This window comes from Stegostoma tigrinum, chromosome 27 (genome assembly GCF_030684315.1).
Source record: "Stegostoma tigrinum isolate sSteTig4 chromosome 27, sSteTig4.hap1, whole genome shotgun sequence".
Lineage (NCBI taxonomy): Eukaryota > Metazoa > Chordata > Chondrichthyes > Orectolobiformes > Stegostomatidae > Stegostoma > Stegostoma tigrinum.
Genome location: NC_081380.1, coordinates 46,509,298 through 46,535,098, shown reverse-complemented (window position 1 = coordinate 46,535,098; position 25,801 = coordinate 46,509,298). Strand labels below are relative to the sequence as shown.

General features: G+C 55.6%; 1 protein-coding gene across 1 annotated transcript in view; it reads right to left on the bottom strand.

Moving 5' to 3' along the window:
* Window positions 1–605: 605 nt before the first annotated feature.
* The window catches only part of slc43a2b (solute carrier family 43 member 2b), a 37,163-nt gene continuing 11,967 nt past the window's right edge, over window positions 606–25,801 (bottom strand). The window contains exons 5-12 of the mRNA XM_059655338.1: window positions 24,927–25,060; window positions 22,698–22,897; window positions 21,248–21,394; window positions 13,254–13,401; window positions 11,406–11,532; window positions 9,052–9,125; window positions 8,118–8,241; window positions 606–3,269 (exon numbers count right to left, since the gene is read on the bottom strand). Coding sequence (XP_059511321.1) covers window positions 3,108–3,269; window positions 8,118–8,241; window positions 9,052–9,125; window positions 11,406–11,532; window positions 13,254–13,401; window positions 21,248–21,394; window positions 22,698–22,897; window positions 24,927–25,060 — 1,116 coding nt within the window. The 3' untranslated portion in view covers window positions 606–3,107. The remainder of the gene's footprint in view (window positions 3,270–8,117; window positions 8,242–9,051; window positions 9,126–11,405; window positions 11,533–13,253; window positions 13,402–21,247; window positions 21,395–22,697; window positions 22,898–24,926; window positions 25,061–25,801) is intronic.

Here is a 25,801-nt window from a genome sequence, read left to right as displayed (position 1 = left end):
AAAAGGGAAGGAGAAAGTAACAGGAGAGCGTCGGGGAGTCTTAGACGAACAAGCAAAATAGGGAAAGTGGTAGGAGAGAACCAAAGCAGAGTTTTCCCACATTCAGGAATTGTGTAGATTGAAAAATCAAAAATGTGGCTCAATTATTTGGGAAAGTGAGTCAAAAAAAACCTGGAGAAGCCTCTCAATTGTTGGTACGTTACTGGAAAGGACAGCTGGTATACACGAGTGGGAGCTGGTTACTAAGACACTGTGCAGATCTGGATCTCGTGTGTCTGGTTCAATTGAACATTTTGAGGGAATCGCTAGCCTGGTGGGCAGGAGGGAGGTTGGCAGAAGTGGTCTGTATGGCCTTCCAGAAGGTACTATATGGCCTTCCAGAAGAAGATTCTGCACAAGAGATCATGAAAACCGAGAGGGTAAGGCATTAGCAGAGGGGACAGATGTTGGAGACATAATGGGAACTGCAGATGCTGGAGAATCCAAGATAACAAAGTGTGGAGCTGGATGAACACAGCAGGCCAAGCAACAGCTTAGGAGCACAAAAGCTGATGTTTCGGACCAAGACCCTTCATCAGAGAGAGCAGTGGTGATGAAGGGTCTAGGCCCGAAATGTCAGCTTTTGTGCTCCTGACATGCTGCTTGGCCTGCTGTGTTCATCCAGCCCCACACTGTGTTATCTCGGACAGATGTTGGATATTGGTTTGGAATAAAGTGACGGAGAGCATGGGATGAAGAGTTTGCCCTTTGGTGCAATGTAAAGCTGGTGTTTGCTCAGGCTTTGTACTGGTGTTGGTAGACTCAGCGAGTGGGGGATGCTGTGACAGAAGTCAACTGTGACCAGTGAAAGTTCACACAGTTTGGACTGAACAAAGCCAGGCAACGCTGAGAGCCGGGAGCAGCAGAGGCAGGGATCTGGAGCATGAACAGGACAAAAGAGCAGCGTTGTCATACCACAGCAGAAATCGCAAAGGCTTGGGAATGTTGGCCTTCTTCTCAAAGGGTTGGGATTGGGAAATAGCTCAGCCGAGGGAACACTGGGACAGATCCCTTCCAGAGTTACTGATCCATGGGACACTGCTTTGAGGAAGAACAAAACGGGTTTTGGAGAGAGTTTATTTGAATATAAAGCCTGGGGAGCTCAGTGCTGTCTGTCAGTGAGGTGTGAAGGGAGTTGTACACAAACAGCACTGTCTCATCGCCACAGTGTCAATGTAAACAAAAAGTGATTCTCAGTGTGTTCACACACACATGGCTGTCCCTTCCAGCAGGTTCTTGTCAGAGTCCAGGTCAGTCCATCCTGTCCTGGCCCGAGTTTGTGGGCACGGACTCAGATAAGGGTCAGTAATGTTGTCACTGTAACTCTGTGACAACGCTGGGTTTGAACAGGAGCTTGTCCAATGCTGTAACCTGGTGCTTTTGATTCGACACTTCCATTTTAATACCTTGCTGTTCGGTTAGAGGGCAGTGCCCTGAACGCAGGGGGACCTTTGTCCTAATACTTACACAACAGCACAGTTTGCTTTTAGAAATGTTTCCACTGCAGCTCGGACCTTGGTCAACAGGACAGGTTTGTTTGGGGTGGGGTATGATTAATATTAACGCCAACTGTAGGGGTGTCAGGTCAGGACAGCATCTAATGTGATGGTGATTCCCTTCATAGTCGAGCAACCTGATAACACTCCAACACCTGAGGGCTCATCAGGTTGAACAAGGGTAGTCAGGACCTGATAAGCTACTGCTCCCTACCCTCCTGGGGGGAGTTAGCAGCTTCAGGAGAGGAGGGTGGAGGCGGGGGGAGGGGAGGGGCGAGGGGGAAGAGGACATCAGCTCAGAAATGCAGCGGCTACCCGGTTCCTGAGATATTCAACTGAGCATGCCTCACCCTGTGACTCTCTGCCATTACCAGATGCAGTTTGCTCCAGTTACAGAATGCACCAGCAGGGAGCAGCGGAGAGCCACGTGTGTTCCTGTTCCCTCTGCTGACAGAGTTCAGGGAACACAGCCTGACCACTGCACCCACCCTGAGGGGGCTGGAGTCAGTCAGCTAGCTTCCTGCGGGCGAAGGGGCAAGGGACAGTCACAGTCCTCGCCTGAATAACAGTCCGCACAGGTAATGAGCCCCACCCTGAACCTTGCCCCAATCCCAGAAGTGCCCAGGTTCCCTTCGGGTTAAAACCTGCTCATTATATTGGCCAGCCTCTCCCTCAACATCATTGGTTTTGCTGTACTCAGTATGAAACCTGGTCTGGGTCAGCGGGAGGCAGCTCTGAGACCAGAGGGAGGGGGCAGCAGGCGATTATCTCTCAGTTACCCTCAAACATGAGGCTAGATCTCCAGCTAACGAGGTTCCGGGATTTGCCCCCTTTCCCTCTCCCTCAGCCTGTGGGGGTTGGCTGCCCTACAGGTGGGGGCTAACAGCTCCTGGGTTCTCTAGCCAGGACTGAGGGGTCACTCACATGGCGGGTGTCTGTGTTCCCTGGGTAGCACCTCGTTCAGAGAGAGAGAGAGAGAGAGAGAGAGGGAGAGAGAAAATGAGACAGAGGGTGCGTGTGTGTGAGAGAGAAAGAGACAGAGAGAGGGAGTGTGAGGGAGAGAGAGAAAGAGAGAGACAGCGAGACAGAGCGAGACAGAGAGAGAGTGAGACAGAGGGAGAGAGTGAGACAAAGAGAAAGTGTGTGTGAGAGAGACAGTGAGACAGAGATAGACAGAGAGAGAGAGAGAGAGACAGACAGAGAGAGGGAGTGAGAGAGTGGCACAGAGAATGAGAGAGCAAGAGAGAGAGGGAAGGGGAGGGTGAGGGGATACAGGCCTGGGTGGGCTCATGCTGACCACTAGGCTACAGGCTCCGCGTGGATAATCCAGGCACCCACCCAGTAAAATAAAGCCAACTGAGAGGAAGAAAACAAAAGTCACAAGAAGAGCCGTGGTTTAGGCCACCAGCTTTGAGAGGATGGCTCAATCCATATTCCCTGTTCCCATAAATAATGTTGATTAGTTTGATGATACGCAGATGTCAGCACCATCGGGAAACTGTGGAGCCTGTTGATGGAGCGTGAATGAACATTGACCTCGGAGAGTCCTGTCTCATTGTGGAATCTCACGGCCTACACAAAGGCCTCATGCTTCGAGCTGCCATTGATTTTCATGAAGAGCTTGGCATCCTCAGCCCTCTGGAGCCTCTGCTTCTGAAGCTGCTGTCTGTAATAAAGCAGGTAGGCTGGGAGGCAGAACCCCAGCATACTGACTCCCAACAAACCAATATTCACCTGTAAACAACAACAAGTAAACATCACCAACATCCAGGGAAGCAACATGGCTCAGCATTATCAACAAAACACATCTCTTCCCCAAGGCACTTGCAACCAATTGGGCAAGGGCACACTCAGAGAGAGACAGGGCACAACCAGTGGCCAAGGAAGGACAGTGATGAGAGAGGGGAAGACAGAGAATGGAGAGAAGGAAAAGGAGAAAAGGAGAGAGACAAGAAAGAGGAGGGGCAAAAGACGAAGAGAGTGAAGGAAGGAGTGGCAGTCGGGGAAGGTTCAGGGAGTGAATTTAAGAGCCTAGGGTCCAGGAAGCCGAAGGCACAGTTGGGAGTGGTTGAGTGACAGAAGAATCGAATCCTGACAGTGTGGCAACAGGCCATTCAGCCCAAAAAGTCCAAACCAACCCTCCAAAGACCATCCCCACAGAGCCAATGCACTTAATCTACACATCCCTGAACATACAGGCAATTTCCCATGGCCAATCCACCCAGCCTGCACATCCTTGGACTGCATGAGGCTGGAGCACCCAGAGGAAACCCACACAGACCCAGGTAGAATGTGCAAACTCTAGCTACCCGAGGGTGGGATCAAACCCGGGTCCCTGGCACTGTGAGGCAGCAGTACTAACCGCTGCGGTTACAATGCACATTACATTATTTGAGGCTAGAGTCGCTTTAACAGTCTGATAACGGCCGGGAAGAAGCGGTTCCTGAACCTGCTGGTGCGTGTGTTCAGGTTCTGTATCTTCTGCCTGACGGAGGAGGTTGTGGGAGGTCGTTACTGGGGTGTGATGGGCCTGTGATGATGTTAACCGCCTTTCTGCAGCAGTGAGCTGTGTCAATGGGGACATGGATGGAGGGTTGGCTTCTGAGATGGTCTGGACTGTGCGCACCACCCTCTTACAGTCCTGGGCAGAGCAGAGGGAAAGGGGGCAAATCCCGGAACCTCGTTAGCTGGAGATCTAGCCTCATGTTTGAGGGTAACTGAGAGATAATCGCCTGCTGCCCCCTCCCTCTGGTCTCAGAGCTGCCTCCCGCTGACCCAGACCAGGTTTCATACTGAGTACAGCAAAACCAATGATGTTGAGGGAGAGTATTTGTACTGAATACCAAGCTAAGCAAGCTGCTGATGACATCTGACATCCCGGGTACACCATGTGGACTCCCAGGTGGAGCTGGAAGCTGACATCCTACATATGAGGAATCTCCAAGGTTGTAAATCATTGGTGAGAGTGTGTTAATGGGGGAACAGAGAAGACTTTACATTGTGCAGAGACGCATTCCAGGCTAAATGAGAACAACAGAGAGAAAGGAAGAAATGTTTACCAAAATGCTACAAAGGTCAAGCCTAGTGGATGCAATGTAAATACAGCAGAGCATCACAGAAGAAAGGGAAGAATTCCAGTGTTGAAACGCTGTGGTCTGACTGCAAAAGGCTGGAACACTTTGCATTAAGATGATTGGTTAGAAATGTGCAAACCTAGCCTTTAATGATGGCTAAAGGGGAAACACCAGGCCATTATCCTGTAAAAAAATCACTTCATACAACACACCAGGATGGCATCATCAGATCTAAAGGTGTTGAGTGTTTTGAGACTGTTAAAATGATGTTTGCAGAAAAAGAACAGCAAATGAACATGAAATGTCAGGCAGAAACTGGTGTGTTACAGAACACTTAAGTTTTGCAGAGCAGTACGAAGAAATTCGAGATGGTAACCCAAAAAGGAAGCTTTCCAAAGTAAGGCTGAAGATATATGACAGAATTATACCATGCATGGGGACAAATATTTAAGCTGAGAGCGTAATGCAAAGCGAAGAATAGATATGGGGAATTCCATAAAGTAGACCTTAAGCAAAATCCTCCCAGCTCGATTAGCTGCACAACATGGATAATGATAGGATAGTGTAGGGGGAGGGGCTTAGATTAGTTCACAGGTCGGCGCAACATCGAGGGCCGAAGGGCCTGTTCTGCGCTGTATTGTTCTATGTTAACAGCAACAGAAAAGACTGAGTTTTTACATCAATCCAATGAACCTCAATTAAGTCTAAAAGATGGCACTATCTCATGCCAACCAATGGAGAAATTTTGCCTTGGCTGGCCAAGGCAGATGTCTTTCCTACCCTCAATGTGAGGGATGGTTACTGGAAAGTGAAGCTAGATGAAAGCAGCAAATTTCTAACTACACTCTGGACGCTGCTCAGATGATACAGAGATGGCTGGACATGCAGTTTGGCATTTCCACTGCCCCAGAAGAATATCAAATCAGATAGCAAGGGGTCATCAGTGATCTTCCAGCACCAAAAGGTCCTGTGGATGATCTGCAAAGTATGTTTCTTCAAAGACAGCGATATCCCTGGGATGTGGCTATAAGCGAAAGAAATGTGGCTGACATGCTGTCATCAGCACTCCCTACGAGCATTGTCAAACACTTCAAGGTTGTGAAAACTTCAAAATACAATGAAAAGCAATACCCTGGCTGCTCTGGAAGTCACCAACCCTGCGGAGACCCTGAGTCTAAAAAGATAAACATCTCATACAAATCCAGAAAAGTACAGAACAAGAGGCAACTCTCTAAATGCTGCAGGAAGTGATGATGAAAGGATGACCTGAAGCATCAAAGACATGCTGGTGTTATAGCACAGTACTGGGCATAGACACCATAAGGCATAGGAGTGGAAGTAAGGCCATTCGGCCCATCCAGTCCACTCTGCCATTTAATGGCACTAGAGATGGGGATGGGATCTTGTGCTGAGAAAACAGAGTCATTATCCCTCGGATCAGAAACATGACGCTGAGGGATATCCATGTAACCACCGCAGAACTGTGTCTGGTCTGAGCAAGGTCATCGGCCAAACCTGAGCAAAGAGACCATGGGAGGCGGTGGCCCAGCAATACTGTTACTAGACTAGTAATCCAGAGACCCAGGTAATGTTCCGGGGACCTGGATCATGCTGGGATTTGAATTCAATTAAAAAAGAAACTGGGATTAAAACCACTGTTGATTACCAGAAAAATCTGGTTCACAAACGTCCTTTAGGGAGGGATGCTGCCATCTTTACCCGGTCCGGCCCACATGTGACTCCAGACCCACAGCAATGTGGCTGACTCTTAACTGCCCTCAGAATGGCTTAGAGACCCGTTCAGTTGTGTTCAGGGGCAACTGGCAATCGGTCATAGATCCTGGCCCAGGCAGCAATGTCCGCATGCCGCTAGTGTATAAACCACACAGAGTACCACAGTATTTGTACTGAATACCAAGCTAAGCAAGCTGCTGATGACATCTGACATCCCGGGTACACCATGTGGACTCCCAGGTGGAGCTGGAAGCTGACATCCTAACTTCGTACAGGAGCTGAAACTTTTGCCACCGTGGTCTGATATCGTGACCTTGAGGAGGTGGACTAGCTGACTTCAGCTATGAACCACTGCGACTGTCTAATCCCTGAGGGCACACCTTAGTCATTACTGAATTCCAGAACTGCTGAGTAACAATATCCCTCAGATCACCAGCGAAGGAATCAGCCCCTTCCCAAATGATTGGCAAATTCAACAGCGCACACCATCTCTGTGCTATCCCCTGCTGAGTGAGAAGCCTGAGGCGATGGGGAAAAAAATCACAAAGAAGCCCAGCAAATCCAACAGGGACAGACACTAGGCAATACTTGTGTGGGGAAACACATCTGCTGAGGGCACGGAGGGTAGTGTAGCCCATAGCTTCATGTCATGTCGCACGCAAACTACACATTTCAATAGCGGATAAACAACAGAAGGCAGAAGTAGTAACTGATGAGGGCGACAAAATCATAACACGAAGCTAATACCACTTTGAGAAACTATCAAACTAGAACAGAGCTCTGGAGAGCCGGTCAGAGTACAAACGTTCAACTCTCTCAATAGTGTCAATCCAGTTGACAACTTGCAGCTGCGTAGAGCAGTATCTCCTTGAAAATTTGTGTACTTGATCGAGCAAAATTTTTGTAACTGCAGATATCAACGTAGAAGTGAGGAAGCTGTTCCTACATTGCAAGCAGGGGATCGAGAAGAAGTGACCTCACCGCACTGAGTACAAACTAAACATCCTCCCCAGAGCCCCAGCAACACAAGTGGATCAGCATTAGAGTTAGCACAAGGTGACCCAATACTCCCTGTTGGAGGAACATCAGCCTAGGATCAAGCAGATTTCAAAGGAACAGTCAACAACAATGTAGATATATACCTGAAGGAGATCTGCACAATGTAAAGACTATGTATACAACGGCGAAAATGTAACTGTTTGGAGTTGACTGACTGTCTGAAAGGGGACATTTGGAGATGTGTAACTGTACCTAGTGTGTTTGCTGTGCTCATATAACTGTTCCCTCTGCTGTAAACAAACTGGTGTACAGTCTGTGATAGCTGTCATACACATCGCCTGAACAAGGTGGTGGACTGGGTGGGAAGAATTAGAGTGCCTGATAGGAATGGTATCGAGGGAACTTCATTTTCAGTTAAAAAGAGTACAGGAAGCTTTACTCTGTATCTAACCCTGTGCTGTCCCTGTCCCTGGGAGTGTTTGATAGGGACAGTGTAGAGAGAGCTTTACTCTGTATCTAACCCTGTGCTGTCCCTACCCCGGGGGTGTTTGATGGGGGATAGTGTAGAGGAAGCTTTACACTGTATCTAACCCCGTGCTGTCCCTGTCCCTGGGAGTATTTGATTGGAACAGTGCAGAGGGAGCTTTACTCTGTATCTAACCCCTTGCTGTCCCCCGTCCTGGAAGTGTTTGATGGGGGAACAGCGTGGGAGCAGATTTACTTTCAATTTTCTTTCAGGTTAAAAGAGTAGAGGAAGCTTTACACTGGATCTTACCCAGAGAGGATCGCCTTGAAGTGGTCCCATCATTGCCAGAAAGAGAGGTTGTTGGAGAAGTGCAAAGAGAGCGCTGATAAGTGACTGCATTCCGGTCAAACTGCCAAACTGTGTGGAAGGATAACTGTCGGGGGGAGGGGGGGGGAGAGAGAGAAACAACGTTAGTGACTGCGAGGGAGCTCGGCGAAGGTGACAAAGGTATGGCCTTGTGACTTGTTTCAGTCACTTCAGTGACCCCCAACATCCCAGCAATTAACATCACATTTATAACTGCACAAATAAAACACTAGAGAATCCACTCTTCACACAGGCACTGGGATTGGGATTGGGATTGGGACTGGGACTGGGATTGTGATGGGGGCTGGGACACACTAGAATTGGGATTAGGATTGGGGCTGGGATTGAAGGGGTACAGGGACACACTAGGATTGGTGTTGGGAATGGGACTGGGATGAAGGGGTACAGGGACATACTAGGATTGGTGTTGGGAATGGGACTGGGATGAAGGGGTACAGGGACAGACTAGGATTGGGTTTGGGATTGGGACTGGGATTGAAGGGGTACAGGGACAGACTAGGATTGGTGTTGGGAATGGGACTGGGATTTAAGGGGTACAGGGACAGACTAGGATTGGGTTTGGGATTGGGACTGGGATTGAAGGGGTACAGGGACAGACTAGGATTGGTGTTGGGAATGGGACTGGGATTTAAGGGGTACAGGGACAGACTAGGATTGGGTTTGGGATTGGGACTGGGATTGAAGGGGTACAGGGACAGACTAGGATTGGTGTTGGGAATGGGACTGGGATTTAAGGGGTACAGGGACAGACTAGGATTGGGATTGGGATTGGGAAGGTGCTGAGAAACATTGGGACAGATTGGTCTGGACTCTGTGTGTTTTGCCGGGATGAAATGAAGGGAGGTCGGTTACTCACACAGCAGCATAAAGCCCACCCACGGCTGAGTGAATAAATCCTCGAACAATTGTATGGAGGATGAAGGAGAGAATCTGCAAACATCAACAACAAGCAATGATGAGGATTTGTAAAGAGCGCAGTCCTGCTCCTGCAGAACCCCACCCCCCTAACTCACTTCACCCCACACCACCCCCAGCCCACTCTTTGGCCAATCAGGTGGTAGGGAGTGGTCTCACACTGAATCCGTTTCTCTTGCCTCCATCAATGTTGTGAACATTTCAGATTGTGGGATCCTGCTGTGCAGAATCTCGCTGCTGCTCCTGGATTCTAACCATGACCACTCTTTGAAAGCAGTATCTGAGGTGGTGGAAGGTGCTACTGAAATGCAGTGTGTCCAGGCCACATCGTCCATCCCCCGCCACGCCCCATGTTTGCTGCTTTCTCAGGTTCCCCTCCTGATGGTGAGGGCCCTCCATCGTCAGGTGCTGCCTGTTGCTATGGCAATGTCTCCTAGTGCCTTGTCCTTGGGGGATTGGGACCACAGGGAGCGGGAATCGGGAATGTTGCTGTGTTATTTATTCCCTGTTGCTGTTCACAGTTCCTTGAACAGCTGCTGCAATGCGAACACTGGACACCAGGTGGCAGCACAGGACAAATGCGCCAAACTCCCAACCCAGGGTCAGAGCCACCCAGATACAACCTGCATTTGTATAGCACCTTTCACGTTTTCAAGCCACCCCAAGATATTTCAGAGCCAGTCTTTTCTTTTAATATTTTTGAATTTGTTCATGGGATGAGAGGGTTGTGTAGTAGAAGACAATACTTTGGAATAACAAAGTGTGGAGCTGGATGAACACAGCTTTTGTCTTCTGAGATGCTGCTTGGCCTGCTGTGTTCATCCAGCTCCACACTTTATCTCGGATTCTCTGGCATCTGCAGTTTCCATTATCTCTGAGACAATACTTTGGAAGTCTAGTTACCACTCACCCTGTCTGCTGTTGCTAATCCCATCCAATTTCTCACCTCCTTGGTGTCACCAGTCCCCATCCCATTCCCATCTTTCCCAGCTATCCATGTCAATTCCTTCCAGTCAGGTTCTACTCCTGCCACTGGGATAAAATGGCTCCCTGTCAAAACCAGAAAACGGCATCCTGTGAGATATCCTTCTGTCTGTAGCTTCAGTGACCACACCAACTTCTCTGGGTGGGGTGGGGTGGTGGGGGGGGGGAGAGAGAGAGAGAGAGGGGGTGGAGAAGGGGGGTTGGAGGAGGGGGAGAAGATAGATGGGAGGAGAAGAGGAGATGGGGAGAAGAGGGTGGGGTGGAGAAGAGAGGGGGGAAAAAGAGGAGTGGGGAGAGAAGGGGAGTGTAGAAGGGGGGGTGTAGAAGGGGGGTGTGCAGGGGGGGTGTGGGGGGGGTGTAGAGGGGGGGGTGTAGAGGGGGGGTGTGTAGAAAGGGGCTGTAGAAAGGGCCTGTAGAAAGGGGGGGCGTAGAAGGGGGGCGTAGAAGGGGGGCATAGAAGGGGGGCATAGAAGGGGGGGGCGTAGAAGGGGGGGCGTAGAAGGGGGGGCGTAGAAGGGGGGCGTAGAAGGGGGGTGTAGAAGGGGGGCGTAGAAGGGGGGGGCGTAGAAGGGGGGGGCGTAGAAGGGGGGGGGCGTAGAAGGGGGGGGCGTAGAAGGGGGGGGCGTAGAAGGGGGGGCGTAGAAGGGGGGCGTAGAAGGGGGGGCGTAGAAGGGGGGGCGTAGAAGGGGGGGCGTAGAAGGGGGGCGTAGAAGGGGGGCGTAGAAGGGGGGGCGTAGAAGGGGGGGCGTAGAAGGGGGGGCGTAGAAGGGGGGGCGTAGAAGGGGGGCGTAGAAGGGGGGGCATAGAAGGGGGGGCATAGAAGGGGGGGCATAGAAGGGGGGGCATAGAAGGGGGGGCATAGAAGGGGGGCGTAGAAGGGGGCGTAGAAGGGGGGGGCGTAGAAGGGGGGGCGTAGAAGGGGAGTGTAGAAGGGGAGTGTAGAAGGGGGGTGTAGAAGGGGGGTGTAGAAGGGGGGTGTAGAAGGGGGGTGTAGAAGGGGGGTGTAGAAGGGGGGTGTAGAAGAGAGAGAAAAAGAGTGGGGAGTGGGGGAATTGCAGGAATGGAGTGTTTCGGTTGCTGTCCTATCGGACCCCTCCCTGAGAGAGCACCTGTCCACAGTCTCTGGCCGAACCCAGAGCGTGGGCCGACTCCGCAGCTTCACTTGTGGAGGGCTCACTCAGTTTGAGTTTCATGTCGACTCCTCCTCTCCCTCAGCCGCCCCAGCCCCAGCCCTAATCAAACACAACCATGCCCCATGCGCCCCACCCCGCTCTCCCAGCCTGCCCAGTGATGCTCAGTGATGTTGAGTACCTGCAGTGGGAGGTTTGGGATGAGGCAAGTGATTCCGAAGCCAACGAGGAGCAGGTTCGTGAAGACGAAAGCTCGGGTAGCATTGGTGATTTTCTGAATCTTTCGGTCCCTTTTCTTTCTGCTGGGCCTGGGATAAAATGAGGGAGAAGGAGATCAATTCCAGCTGAGGGAGAGCTGTTGGCGTGTGAGAGGGACAGAAGATCACATTCCAAGCTGAAACATCACACAACCCTCACTCCACTCCGCAACGCACCTCCCCACCTCCCCCAAACCCACCGCACCCCAAACCCGCCGCACCCCAAACCCGCCGCATCCCAAACCCGCCGCATCCCAAACCCGCCGCATCCCAAACCCGCCGCATCCCAAACCCGCCGCATCCCAAACCCGCCGCATCCCAAACCCGCCGCATCCCAAACCCGCCCCATCCCAAACCCGCCCAATCCCAAACCCGCCCAATCCCAAACCCGCCCAATCCCAAACCCGCCCCATCCCAAACCCACCGCATCCCAAACCCACCTCCCCCAAACCCGCCGCACCCCAAACCCGCCGCACCCCAAACCCGCCGCATCCCAAACCCACCCCATCCCGAACCCGCCCCATCCCGAACCCGCCCCATCCCGAACCCGCCCCATCCCGAACCCACCGCATCCCGAACCCACCGCATCCCAAACCCACCGCATCCCAAACCCACCGCATCCCAAACCCACCGCATCCCAAACCCACCGCATCCCAAACCCGCCCCATCCCAAACCCACCGCATCCCAAACCCACCGCATCCCAAACCCGCCCCATCCCAAACCCGCCCCATCCCAAACCCACCGCATCCCAAACCCACCGCATCCCAAACCCACCCCATCCCAAACCCACCGCATCCCAAACCCACCGCCCCCCAAACCCACCGCATCCCAAACCCACCGCATCCCAAACCCACCCCATCCCAAACCCACCCCATCCCAAACCCGCCCCACCCCCAGCCTGTAACCAGGCTCTCTACCCCCCAAACCTACCCCATCCCCAGCCTGTAGCCCAACTCTCTACCCCCCCAAACCTACCCCATCCCCAGCCTGTAGCCCAACTCTCTACCCCCCCAAACCTACACCATCCCCAGCCTGTAGCCCAACTCTCTACCCCCCAAACCTACCCCATCCCCAGCCTGTAGCCCAACTCTCTACCCTCCCAAACCTACCCCATCCCCAGCCTGTAGCCCAACTCTCTACCCCCCCAAATGTACCCCATCCCCAGCCTGTAGCCCAACTCTCTACCACCCCAAACCTACCCCATCCCCAGCCCGTAACCCAACTCTCTATCCGCCAAACCTACCCCATCCCCAGCCTGTAGCCCAACTCTCTACCCCCCCAAACCTACCCCATCCCCAGCCTGTAGCCCAACTCTCTACCCTCCCAAACCTACCCCATCCCCAGCCTGTAGCCCAACTCTCTACCCCCCAAACCTACCCCATCCCCAGCCTGTAGCCCAACTCTCTACCCTCCCAAACCTACCCCATCCCCAGCCTGTAGCCCAACTCTCTACCCCCCAAACCTACCCCATCCCCAGCCTGTAGCCCAACTCTACCCCCCTAAACCTACCCCATCCCCAGCCTGTAACCCAACTGATCCCTCATCTAATGTAAAGCCAACTCTATAACTCTAACCGAAAACCTTCCCATTCACTCACCCGATAAACAGTTGACCTTAAAATGATCCACTTGCCCCGTCCCCGCCTCATTACCCAATGTTCCCTCATACCCTCCATGTACCCAAACCCTCTGGGCAGCCTTGCCCCAGGCACTGGGCTTTACCACCATAACCAATCTCACGTCATTGCCCCGTTCCCTGCCCCCTCACTTACTTTCTCCCAGCTGCCAGCGCCTTCTCATCCGTGTCCAACGCTCCATCATCACAGTCCTTCAGCTTCCAGTCCATGATGTAGCCAATCACGGGGGCCGTCATTAAGCACAGCAGTTGCAGAACTCCGAAGATGGAGGAGTACAGGCTGACTGAGGGGAAACACAGCGAACACATCAAATACTGCCCAGAACGCACTCATCGCACACGGGCAACAGACAAACCCAAACTGACACGCACACTGTGCTCTAAGTACAGAGACACGACATCAAACCGGTACACAGCAAGATCCCACAAGTAGGCAAGGTCAGGATGGCCACATAATGTGAAGACCCGCACAACTTCCCCACAACTATCAAAACCATCCACCTCAGGGTGCAACAGAGATCAACAGTCCAATCTCTCACTCCCTTAACGTCACCTCTGATATCACCCGCTCCCTCAGCACTAACCCTCCGACAGTGTGGCACTCCCTCAGCACTGACCCTCCAACAGTGCCCACACCCTCAGCACTGACCCTCCGACAGTGCGGCGCTACCTCAGAGCCGACCCTCCGACAGTGCGGCGCTCCCTCAGCACCGACCCTCCAACAGCACCCGCTCCCTCAGCGCTGACCCTCCGACAGTGCGGCGCTACCTCAGCGCCGACCCTCCGACAGTGCGGCGCTCCCTCAGCACCGACCCTCCAACAGCACCCGCTCCCTCAGCGCTGACCCTCCGACAGTGCGGCGCTACCTCAGCGCCGACCCTCCGACAGTGCGGCGCTCCCTCAGCACTGACCCTCCGACAGTGCCCACTCCCTCAGCACCGACCCTCCAACAGCACCCGCTCCCTCAGCACTGACCCTCCAACAGTGCCCACACCCTCAGCACTGACCCTCCGACAGTGCGGCGCTACCTCAGAGCCGACCCTCCGACAGTGCGGCGCTCCCTCAGCACTGACCCTCCAACAGCACCCGCTCCCTCAGCGCTGACCCTCCGACAGTGCGGCGCTCCCTCAGCACCGACCCTCCAACAGCACCCGCTCCCTCAGCGCTGACCCTCCGACAGTGCGGCGCTACCTCAGCGCCGACCCTCCGACAGTGCGGCGCTCCCTCAGCACCGACCCTCCGACAGTGCCCACTCCCTCAGCACCGACCCTCCAACAGCACCCGCTCCCTCAGCGCTGACCCTCTGACAGTGCCCACTCCCTCAGCACTGACCCTCCAACAGCACCCGCTCCCTCAGCGCTGACCCTCCGACAGTGCCCACTCCCTCAGCACTGACCCTCCGACAGCACCCGCTCCCTCAGCACTGACCCTCCGACAGTGCGGCGCTCCCTCAGCACTGACCCTCCGACAGTGCCCGCTCCCTCAGCACTGACCCTCCGACAGTGCGGCGCTCCCTCAGCACTGACCCTCCGACAGTGCGGCGCTCCCTCAGCACTGACCCTCTAATAGTGCGGCTGTCCCTCAGCACTGACCCTCCGACAGTGCGGCGCTCCCTCAGCACTGACCCTCCGACAGTGCGGCGCTCCCTCAGCACTGACCCTCCGACAGTGCGGCGCTCCCTCAGCACTGACCGTCTGGTGGATGTCCCCTGCCCTAAACATTCTGCAACAGGTCTCCCTTTCCTTCTCCTGGTCTCCTGCTCAAACTGCTCTCTTTGCCAACACTGCCATCCTGGAAAGTTTGGGAATGGCTGGTTGGGACCCTGCTCCGTGAGCAGCCGGACCCGGGGAGTTTAAAGGAGAGAATATTAGCCACACTCTGGGTACGGATCATCTTAAATACAAACTGGGAGGAAGGGGGAATATCGCTGCTCGGGTAAAGGGAGTGTGTGGGAATATTATTGTTACAGTCTGGATATGAGAGGGGAGGAATCATTCCCGGAGTGTTTATATAAGGCTGGGTGGGTGGAGCATTGCTTCTCTCCCCTTGTAGTGTGGAAAACCAGGGAGCACCGTAGCTACGCTCCGGCATAGGACGTGGGGTCACGGGGAGCACCGTAGCTACGCTCCGATATAGGATGTGGGATCGCGGGGGGAGCACTGTAGCTACGTTCCAGTATAGGATGTGAGGTCTCGGGGGAGCACCGTAGCTTCGCTCCAGTATAGGATGTGGGGCCTCGGGGGGAGCACCGTAGCTACGCTCCAGTATAGGACGTGGGGTCTCGGGGGAGCACTGTAGCTACGCTCCGGTATAGGACATGGGGTCTCGGGGGAGCACCGTAGCTACGCTTTGGTATAGGATGTGGGATCTCGGGGGGAGCACCGTAGCTACGCTCTGGTATAGGATATGGGATCTCGGGAGAGCACCGTAGCTATGCTCCGGTATTGGATGTGGGATCTCGGGGGGAGCACCGTAGCTATGCTCCAGTGTAGGATATGGGGTCTCGGGGGGGAGCACCGTAGCTCTGCTCCAATATAGGATGTGGGGCCTCGGGGGGAGCACCGTAGCTACGCTCTGGTATAGGACGTGGGGTCTTGGGGGAGCACTGTAGCTACGCTCTGGTCTAGGATGTAGGGTCTCGATATAGGATGTGGGGTCTCGGGGGAAGCACCGAAGCTACGCTCTGGTATAGGACGTGGGGTCTCGGGGGAGCACCGTAGCTACGCTCCGGTATAGGATGTGGGATTGCGGGGGGAACACCGTAGCTACGTTCCGGTATTGGATGTGGGATCTCGGGGGAGCACCGTAGCTACGCTCCGGTATAGGATGTGGGATCTCGGGGGAGCACCGTAGCTACGCTCCAGTATGGAATGTAGGGTCTCGGGGGAGCACCGTAGTTATGCTCCGCTAAAGGATGTGGGAACTCGGGGGAGCACTGTAGCTATGCTCCGGTATAGGATGTGGGGTCTCGGGGGAAGCACCGTAGCTACGCTCTAGTATAGGATGTGGGATCGTGGGGGGACCTCCGTAGCTATATTCTGGTCTAGGATGTAGGGTCCTGGGGGAGCACCGTAGCTACGCTCTGGTCTAGGACGTGGGGTCTCGGGTGAGCACCGTAGCTACGCTTCAGTATAGGATGTGGGATCTCGGGGGAGCACAGTAGCTACACTCCGGTATAGGATGTAGGGTCTCGGGGGGAGCACCGTAGCTACGCTCCGGTATAGGATGCAGGGTCTCGGGGGAGTACCGTAGCTACGCTCCGGTATAGGATGCAGGGTCTCGGGGGGAGCACCATAGCTATGCTCAGGTATAGGACGTGGGGTCTCGGGGGAAGCACTGTAGCTATGCTCCAGTATAGGATGTAGGATCGTGGGGGGACCTCCGTAGCTATACTCTGGTCTAGGATGTAGGGTCCTGGGGGAGCACCGTAGCTAGGCTCCGGAATAGGATGTGGGGTCTCGGGTGAGCACTGTAACAGAGTGAGAATCTGGGAGAAATATTTGGGTGGGTTTGCCCCAACAGCATCCAGACTGAGCTGATTATGCCCAAAATGCCAACGCCGAGCCGTCCCCTTCCCCCCTCACCATCCCGCTCTCTGCCCCCCCCCCACCCCTCCACCTGATTCTTACCTGTCTCCAGAACTGTTTTGGTCATTGATTAGAGAAACAGCAGCGACACAGTGAGGGAGAGTGGGCGGGCAGAGCGAGGGTGGGGAGGGGAACAGTGAGGGAGAGAGGTCGGGCAGAGCGAGGGTGGGGAGGGGTACAGTGAGGGAGAGAGGGCGGGCAGAGCGAGGGTGGGGAGGGGAACAGTGAGGGAGAGAGGGCGGGCAGAGCGAGGGTGGGGAGGGGAACAGTGAAGGAGAGAGGTCGGGCAGAGCGAGGGTGGGGAGGGGAACAGTGAGGGAGAGAGGTCAGGCAGAGCGAGGGTGGGGAGGTGTACAGTGAGGGAGAGTGGGTGGGCAGAGCGAGGGTGGGGAGGGGTACAGTGAGGGAGAGAGGGCGGGCAGAGCGAGGGTGGGGAGGGGAACAGTGAGGAAGAGAGTGGGCGGGCAGAGCGAGGGTGGGGAGGGGAACAGTGAGGAAGAGAGGGCGGGCAGAGCGAGGGTGGGGAGGGGAACAGTGAGGGAGAGAGGTCAGGCAGAGCGAGGGTGGGGAGGGGAACAGTGAGGAAGAGAGTGGGCGGGCAGAGCGAGGGTGGGGAGGGGAACAGTGAGGAAGAGAGGGCGGGCAGAGCGAGGGTGGGGAGGGGAACAGTGAGGAAGAGAGTGGGCGGGCAGAGCGAGGGTGGGGAGGGGAACAGTGAGGGAGAGAGGTCGGGCAGAGCGAGGGTGGGGAGGGGAACAGTGAGGGAGAGTGGTCGGGCAGAGCGAGGGTGGGGAGGGGTACAGTGAGGGAGAGTGGGTGGGCAGAGCGAGGGTGGGGAGGGGTACAGTGAGGAAGAGAGTGGGCGGGCAGAGCGAGGGTGGGGAGGGGAACAGTGAGGGAGAGAGGGCAGGCAGAGCGAGGGTGGGGAGGGGAACAGTGAGGAAGAGAGTGGGCGGGCAGAGCGAGGGTGGGGAGGGAAACAGTGAGGGAGAGAGTGGGCGGGCAGAGCGAGGGTGGGGAGGGGTACAGTGAGGGAGAGAGGTCGGGCAGAGCGAGGGTGGGGAGGGGAACAGTGAGGAAGAGAGGTCGGGCAGAGCGAGGGTGGGGAGGGGAACAGTGAGGGAGAGTGGGTGGGCAGAGCGAGGGTGGGGAGGGGTACAGTGAGGGAGAGAGGGCGGGCAGAGCGAGGGTGGGGAGGGGAACAGTGAGGGAGAGTGGGCGGGCAGAGCGAGGGTGGGCAGGGGTACAGTGAGGGAGAGAGGTCGGGCAGAGCGAGGGTGGGGAGGGGAACAGTGAGGGAGAGAGGGCGGGCAGAGCGAGGGTGGGGAGGGGAACAGTGAGGGAGAGAGGGCGGGCAGAGCGAGGGTGGGGAGGGGAACAGTGAGGAGAAAGTGGGCGGGCAGAGCGAGGGTGGGGAGGGGAACAGTGGCACATTGAGGAGCGAAAGGGAAAGTGGGAAGGAAGGAAAGTGGGAAGGAAGGAGAGAGAGAAAAGAGAGACATGTGTTAGAAGATGGAGGGAGAGCTGCAAAGTGGATCTGGACAAGAGCAGGACAGGTCCCGGAGAGAGGAAGAGGAGCTGGGAATCTGTATGAACATCAGGAGACAAGAATCATTCACAGTTCAGGTAGAAATCGAGAAGCTGCTGGAACAAGAAATGATGCAACAGGCTTTCCTTTCAAATTAGCCAACTCCTCCACCCCCCCCTCAACTCATCCACCCCCCCCTCAACTCCTCCACCCCCCCCCTCAATCCCTCCAAACCCCTCAATCCCTCCCAAAGCTCTCCATTTCCACAATCCTCATTTCCTGAGCTTTTGATCCTTGCAGGAGGTACTGGATGGCATGGCTCTAGCCTGTTCTCATTGAAGGGCCCAGGGCTAGCGTTTCTCCCTGCCTCAGCTGTTTGATCAGGTCTGGGCCCACAGCAGTTCACCCCCATTTCATCGCTGCAATTGTACGGGAAGACCCACAGATCTGTAAGGCTTTATCCTCAGTCATCACACGCCTGATGGGTTAAGAAATCTGATCTGAAGGGAATCTCTCTGCTTCCAGGGATACAGGGCAGGGAACGGGAAGGGATCTGTGTCAGTTGGGATGGTGTGGAGTGGGAGTGAACAGGAAGGGATCTGTGTCAGTTGGGATGGTGTGGAGTGGGAGAGAACGGGAAGGGATCTGTGTCAGTTGGGATGGTGTGGAGTGGGAGTGAACGGGAAGGGATCTGTGTCAGTTGGGATGGTGTGGAGTGGGAGTGAACGGGAAGGGATCTGGGTCATTGGGATGGTGTGGAGTGGGAGTGAACGGGAAGGGATCTGTGTCAGTTGGGATGGTGTGGAGTGGGAGTGAATGGGAAGGGATCTGGGTCATTGGGATGGTGTGGAGTGGGAGTGAATGGGAAGGGATCTGGGTCATTGGGATGGTGTGGAGTGGGAGTGAATGGGAAGGGATCTGGGTCATTGGGATGGTGTGGAGTGGGAGTGAACGGGAAGGGATCTGGGTCATTGGGATGGTGTGGAGTGGGAGTGAACGGGAAGGGATCTGTGTCAGTTGGGATGGTGTGGAGTGGGAGTGAACGGGAAGGGGTCTGGGTCAGTTGGGATGGTGTAGGGTGGAAGTGAAGGGGAAAGGATCTGGGTCCATTAGGATGGAGCTCTTTAGGGGTAATTGGGAAGGGGTTGGATGAATTGGGAATGATACAGTTGGGCCTGATATGGGAGACAGTGCTGGGTTTGTGCTATTATCCCAGATTCGGAAAGGAAAGGGTTAAGGTACGAGGTTGCATGTGATCTGTCATTTTATGGACTTTGCTTATTCGAGAGTTTCTCAGCGTCAGCAAATGTGAGGGAGTGAGGAAACATCTCCACGGTAACATCTCGTGTAGAAACGAGGAAGAAAAACAGGAAAATATGATGATGGGAAATAAATTGCTGAGTCTGGGCTGGAGCAGCTCCAGCGTAGTCAGGTACTGAGCCCCCAGCAACATCAAATGCACTGTCCCCAGGACAAGCTCATCGCCCACCCCCTCCCGAAACGTAACCCCCCCCTCCCCACACCGTAACCTCACTGCCCCCAGGATAAGCTCATCGCCCCCCCAAAACGTAATGCCCCCCCCCCACAGAGTAACCTCACTGCCCCCAGGATAACCTCATCGCCCCCCCCCCCAAAACGTAACACTGCCCTACACAGTAACCTCACTGCCCCCAGGACAAGCTCATCGCCCCCCCAAAACGTAACCCCCACTCCCCACAGAGTAACCTCACTGCCCCCAGGATAACCCCATCGCCCCCACAAAACGTAACCCCCCCCTCCCCACAGAGTAACCTCACTGCCCCCAGGATAACCCCAATGCCCCCCCAAAACATAAGCCCCCTCCCCACAGAGTAACCTCACTGCCCCCAGGATAACCAGCCCCTTTAATCTTGCCCCTCCTTGAGAATCTCCTCCCATCCCCCATCCCATGGCCCTTCCCTTAATCCCTCTCCCTGAACCTGTGCCTCCCCTAAACCTGCTCCCAAAACCACTCCCCACCAAACTGAATCTCCACTACCCAGAATCTCCTGTAACTCCCTCCAGAATCTCCCCCAAAAGATCTCTCTTTGACCCCAATAATCCCTCCCCAACTTAAATCCTGTCGAACCCCCAACCCCCCTGCCCCAGGATCTCCCCACCTGCCTCTGGCCCTCCTTCTGGTCAATCCTCCCCCAGAATCACCCCATTGCGTTCCCCTCCCTGTGGCCGTCCCCAAGACATGGACGCCCTCCTGTGACATCCAGACTCCCCCTTGGAGAGGTAGGTTACCCTCACCAACACCCCCAGCCTACCACAGCCCCCTGGTCAATGCAGAGTGTCCGCAAGCTCTGGGGCCGGGCACCAGTACCTTGCGAACGCCAACGCAGTGCCTCTGACCGAGGAAGGGTGACCTTCCCAGGCAGGACCTTCTGGGTCACAGCAACTCACTGTAATTCTCCCCATTAGCCATTACAGGCCCCTCTCTCGGCCCCTGACAGTCATGAAGATGTCAAGGCAACACGGTTCCATTGAATAGTGGATCTGTTTTAAGGAACTGTGTGTCTGCCAACGTACCTGTTGCTTTTGGTCTGATGGTCTTTATCTCATTACCTCAGGCCCGGGCCTAGTTCCTAAGCCTGTCCTTGGCTGCTACTTCATCTGCTGGGCTCCTTATAAATATCTGATCGCACACCATGACAGTAACATGCAGGGTGTGCAGGGTAGTTTGATCTTAAGAGTAGGATAATAGGTTGATACAACATTGTGGGCCGAAGGGCCTGTACCGTTCTATGTTCACAGGCTTCTCCAGGATCAGATCTGTATTCCCTGCCCTTTGGCATCCAAAAGGTCACAGGGGCCCGGCCCCAGCCCCTCCTGCTTCATACCCCCCAGGCTGACCCACTCGCGTTGACCTGATTCTCAAACCATTCTGCACAGGTCCCAAAGACCACCCCTCCCACATCGACCCCCTTCATTCCCAAAGCCCAGCGCATACACAAACTGGATTGAGTCCGTGAGGTCTCCACGGTAACCTACCTGTGACGAGATCTCCCTCGACCAGATCCTCCAGGATGTTGTTCATGGCTCCCATGTAGAAGATGAGGCGGAGCTGTGTGACACACATAGTGACCAAGCTCAGGATGTAGACTGGGCTGAAGATACTCTGCATGAAGGACCCAGAGCCTGTGGGTAGCAGAGGGCAGCAGTTAGAGTCCGGGCGAAGGTCAGTTTTAGCGTCACACAGCACCAGTCCATCCCGTCCATGCCAACCAGGTATCCCAAATTAATCCAGTCCCGTTTGCCAGCGTTTGGCCCATATCCCTCTAAACCTTTCCTATCTATGTCTCCATCCAGTGCTGTACAAATGCTGTAGTTGTACCAGCCCCCACCCCTTCCTCTGCCAGCTCGTTCCATACACACACCACCCTCTGCGTGAAAATGTTGCCCCTTAGGTCCCATTTAAACCTTTCCCCTCTCACCTTAAACCTATGCCCCGCTAGTTTTGGACTCCCCCCACCCTGGGGTAAAGACCTTGTCTACTCACTCAATCCCCACCTCTCAGGATTTTATAAACCTCTCTAAGGTCACCCCTCAGCCTCCAGGGAAAATCACCCCAGAGTATTCAGCCTGTCCCTGAAGCTCAAACCCTCCAGTGCTGATTGCAGATTTCTTTTTAAAAACTGCTCTGCACAATATTTTTATTTATATTTATACTCCACACTAAATGTTTGCAGTCAGTCACGGTACAGACCAGGGTATCCTCGTTACAGCGAAAGGGCTGAAATCACAGGCTAAGCTAGGATCTCTCCTCCAGCTCTACCCACCCACAAACAGACCCACACACGCGCGTGTGCACAAGCACATACATGCACACACCCACCCACACAGACACAGAGGGAGACAGCCCCCTCTCCTACCCTTGTGATGACTGAGGAGAAGGTTCACTCAGTAACATGTACAGTCTTCAGTGACTCTCAGTGAGCCCAGCCCTGGAGTACACAGTGCTCTCAGCTCCTTGCCTGGGCAATGTGGGTTGAAGGGCCTACTCCAGCCCCTGTTTTCGCTGCTTCTAACCTCACCCTGGAGGGGGCTGCACCAGGCTGCCCCCGGGGGTGCAGGGATTGTCCAATCAGGAGCAATTCAGTGGTCTACGCCTGTGTTTGGTGGGCTTTAGAATGAGAGGGGTGATCGCTAACCCCATGAGGGGCCTTTCGTGATCAGCAGAATCGGGACAGGCCTAGGGCTAGGCCCCAGACTCTAATACATGGCCAGGCAGCAATCGACTGTCTCTCTCTTACCGTTAGCCCTTGTTCCGCATACCACTGCCCCCTGCTCTCTCCCCCTCTCTCTCCCTCCCTCTCTCCCTCCCTCTCCCAGCAATGAGCCTTATCCTCACTCGGCTCAGTGTAGACCTTCATTCCTGTGGAGATGTTTGGTGACATTGTCAAGGCGCTACCTAAATGCAGTCAGCATTGCAGCAACCCACCTTGATCGGGAGCCTGACATTTGACCTCCAGGTCCACTGTGGACAAACAGAGCTTGTTGCCATCCTGCGTGGCCAGTCTGTCCTGAGGCTTCATCGAGTTCCCGACGCTGAGGCGCCGGCCCACCGTAGTCACCTGCTTGTAGAACTGCTTCCCCGTGATCTTGTGATCGAAGCCCAGCCAGCTGAATTTCACCTTCACCCTGCCGAGGGGCAACAGAAGCCGGGTGGGGCAACAGGAGAGAGACGGGGAGAGGGAGAGAGCCATAGAGAGAGAGATGGAGGGAAAGAAGGGCAGGAGAGAGAGAGAGGGGGGAGACAGAGAGACAAGCGGAGGAGAGAGGAGGCAGGGCAACAGAGAGAGAGAGAGAGAGAGAGAATGCAAAGAGGGAGATAGACAGAAAATCGGAGGGGTGAGAAGGAAGGAAAAAAGAGAGAGACAAAACAAGAGACAGAAGCAGAACATTAGGGAATGAGCACAAAGTCAGGGAGGGATACGTAGAAAAAGGAAGAGATAGGAAAACGGGAAGAAAGGGGTGAGGGAGGGAAACAGAAAGGAGGATTATGATATACACAAAGAGATACAACAGCAGAGAATAAAGGAGGATGAATTCAGAACGGGTGGGTGGGTGGACGGGCGGCAGTCAGAAGGTACAGTAGTAGTGAGAAATGGGGAGGAGAGAGCGCGATTAGATCAGTTTCAGGGCGAGATTACGGGGAAGGGGGTTGGGTGAATGTAGAGAGAAATGGGAATGTTAATGTTGAGACATTGCCCTCTCCCCTGGGGGAAGGGCTAGTATGAGGGGGTACAATATTCCCAGGAGGGAGCGAAGATGGGGACATGGCTGGTTTGGGAAGTGTTGGAGGGGGAATGGGGCTGGAGGGATACCTGGGGTAAGGGGTGATGGAGGTGTGGACAGGATTGGGAGGAGCTCAGACCATGAGGCAGGGCTTGCAGTTGGAAGGGGAGGGGGCAGATTTGCTGGGGGTGTGCCGGTGGTCAGCACACAAGCCATACCGTAAAGTGAGACATGAAGTGTCCTGGAACAGGGTGACTACCCCACCCCCACCCACCCCCCGAGCCCAGGGTACAAACAGCCCACACAAACTGGGACACACAACAATACCGTCACCACAGCCTGGCCTCCCGAGGGGGGAGTTAACCACCCGATCCCCAGGCCTGAGGTGCGGAAGGTAAATATTGAAATGTTAATCCCACACCCTCACCCTGATCTCCTCCTCCTCTCCTTTCCACAACGACAGGGGCAGTACAAATGCCCCCACCCCTACAGGCCTGACCTCCTCGACTTCCCCACCCCCACAGGCCTGACCCCTTCGTCTCCCTAACCCCCATAGGCCTGACCCCACCCCCTCACATCCCCCTCTCCCACAGGTCTGATCCCCCTCACATTCCCCACCCCCACAGGCCTGACCCCCATCAAATAGCCCTCCCCCACAGGCCTGACATCTTCCCCACCCCCACAGTCCTGACCCCCCCTCACATCCCCCTCCCACACAGGCCTGACCCCACCTCTCCTCCACATCCCCCTCCCACACAGACCTGACCCCCCACTCACATCCCCCTCCCAAACATGCCTGACACCCACTCATATCCCCCTCTCCCGCAGGCCTGACCCCGCTCACGTCCCCCTCTCCTGCAGGCCTGACCCCGCTCACGTCCCCCTCTCCCGCAGGCCTGACCCTGCTCACGTCCCCCTCTCCCGCAGGCCTGACGCCCCTCACATCCCCGTCTCCCGCAGGCCTGACCCCGCTCCGTCCCCCTCTCCTGCAGGCCTGACCCCGCTCACGTCCCCCTCTCCCGCAGGCCTGACCCCGCTCACGTCCCCCTCTCCCGCAGGCCTGAGCCCCCTCACATCCCCGTCTCCCGCAGGCCTGAGCCCCCTCACGTCCCCCTCTCCCGCAGGCCTACCTCACTGCCCCACCCCACCATGCTGGTTGTGTGTAACTTTCTGCGGTGGGGGTGGGGGTGGGGGGGGGGGGGGCGCGGTATAGCTAGGATCCAGTCCCCTGCCCTTGAGGCGCGCCCCCTCTCCGTGCTGATGGATCTGTTACTGGGTGGAGGGGCCGCCCGAGGGGGATGGGGGTTGGTTTGTGTGGGTCAGGATGGGGTCTCACCTCATTCTGTGTTGTGGGGGGGGGTATGTGTAGTGTTGCCCCTGCTCCGGGGATCGGTGGCAGTGGGGGGGGGGGAAGACAAATGCAGTAACTCACGTGTAGTCCATGTCCTCGGGGCCCGGGAACGGTTCCAGGGGCCAGTTGAGGAAGCAGTTCATGAAGACAAGGCCCCCACAGGACGCCCAGGCCAACAGGATGGTAATAAATGGGGCCCCAAAGTCATAGATCACCTGCAGAGGGAAAGGCCCATCACCATTCAATCCAATCTCAGCTCACCGCACCGCAACGCCGCACACAACCCCCCCAAACGCCGCACACAACCCCCCCCTAACGCCGCACACAACCCCCACTAACGCCGCACACAACCCCCCTAACGCCGCACACAACCCCCCCCTAACGCCGCACACAACCCCCACTAACGCTGCACACAACCCCCCTAACGCCGCACACAGCCCCCTCTAACGCCGCACACAGCCCCCCTAACGCCGCACACAGCCCCCTCTAACGCCGCACACAACCCCCCTAACGCCGCACACAACCCCCTCTAACGCCGCACACAACCCCCCTAACGCCGCACACAGCCCCCTCTAACGCCGCACACAACCCCCCTAATGCCACACACAGCCCCCTCTAACGCCGCACACAACCCCCCCAAACGCCGCACACAGCCCCCTCTAACGCCGCACACAACCCCCCCAAACGCCGCACACAGCCCCCTCTAACGCCGCACACAACCCCCCCAAATGCCGCACACAACCCCCCCAAACGCCGCACACAACCCCCCCCAACGCCGCACACAATCCCCCCAACACCGCACACAACCCCCCCTAACACCGCACACATTCCCCCTAACGCCGCACACAACCCCCACTAACGCCGCACACAACCCCCCCAAACGCTGCACACAACCCCCCCAAACGCCGCACACAGCCCCCTCTAACGCCGCACACAACCCCCCCAAACGCCGCACA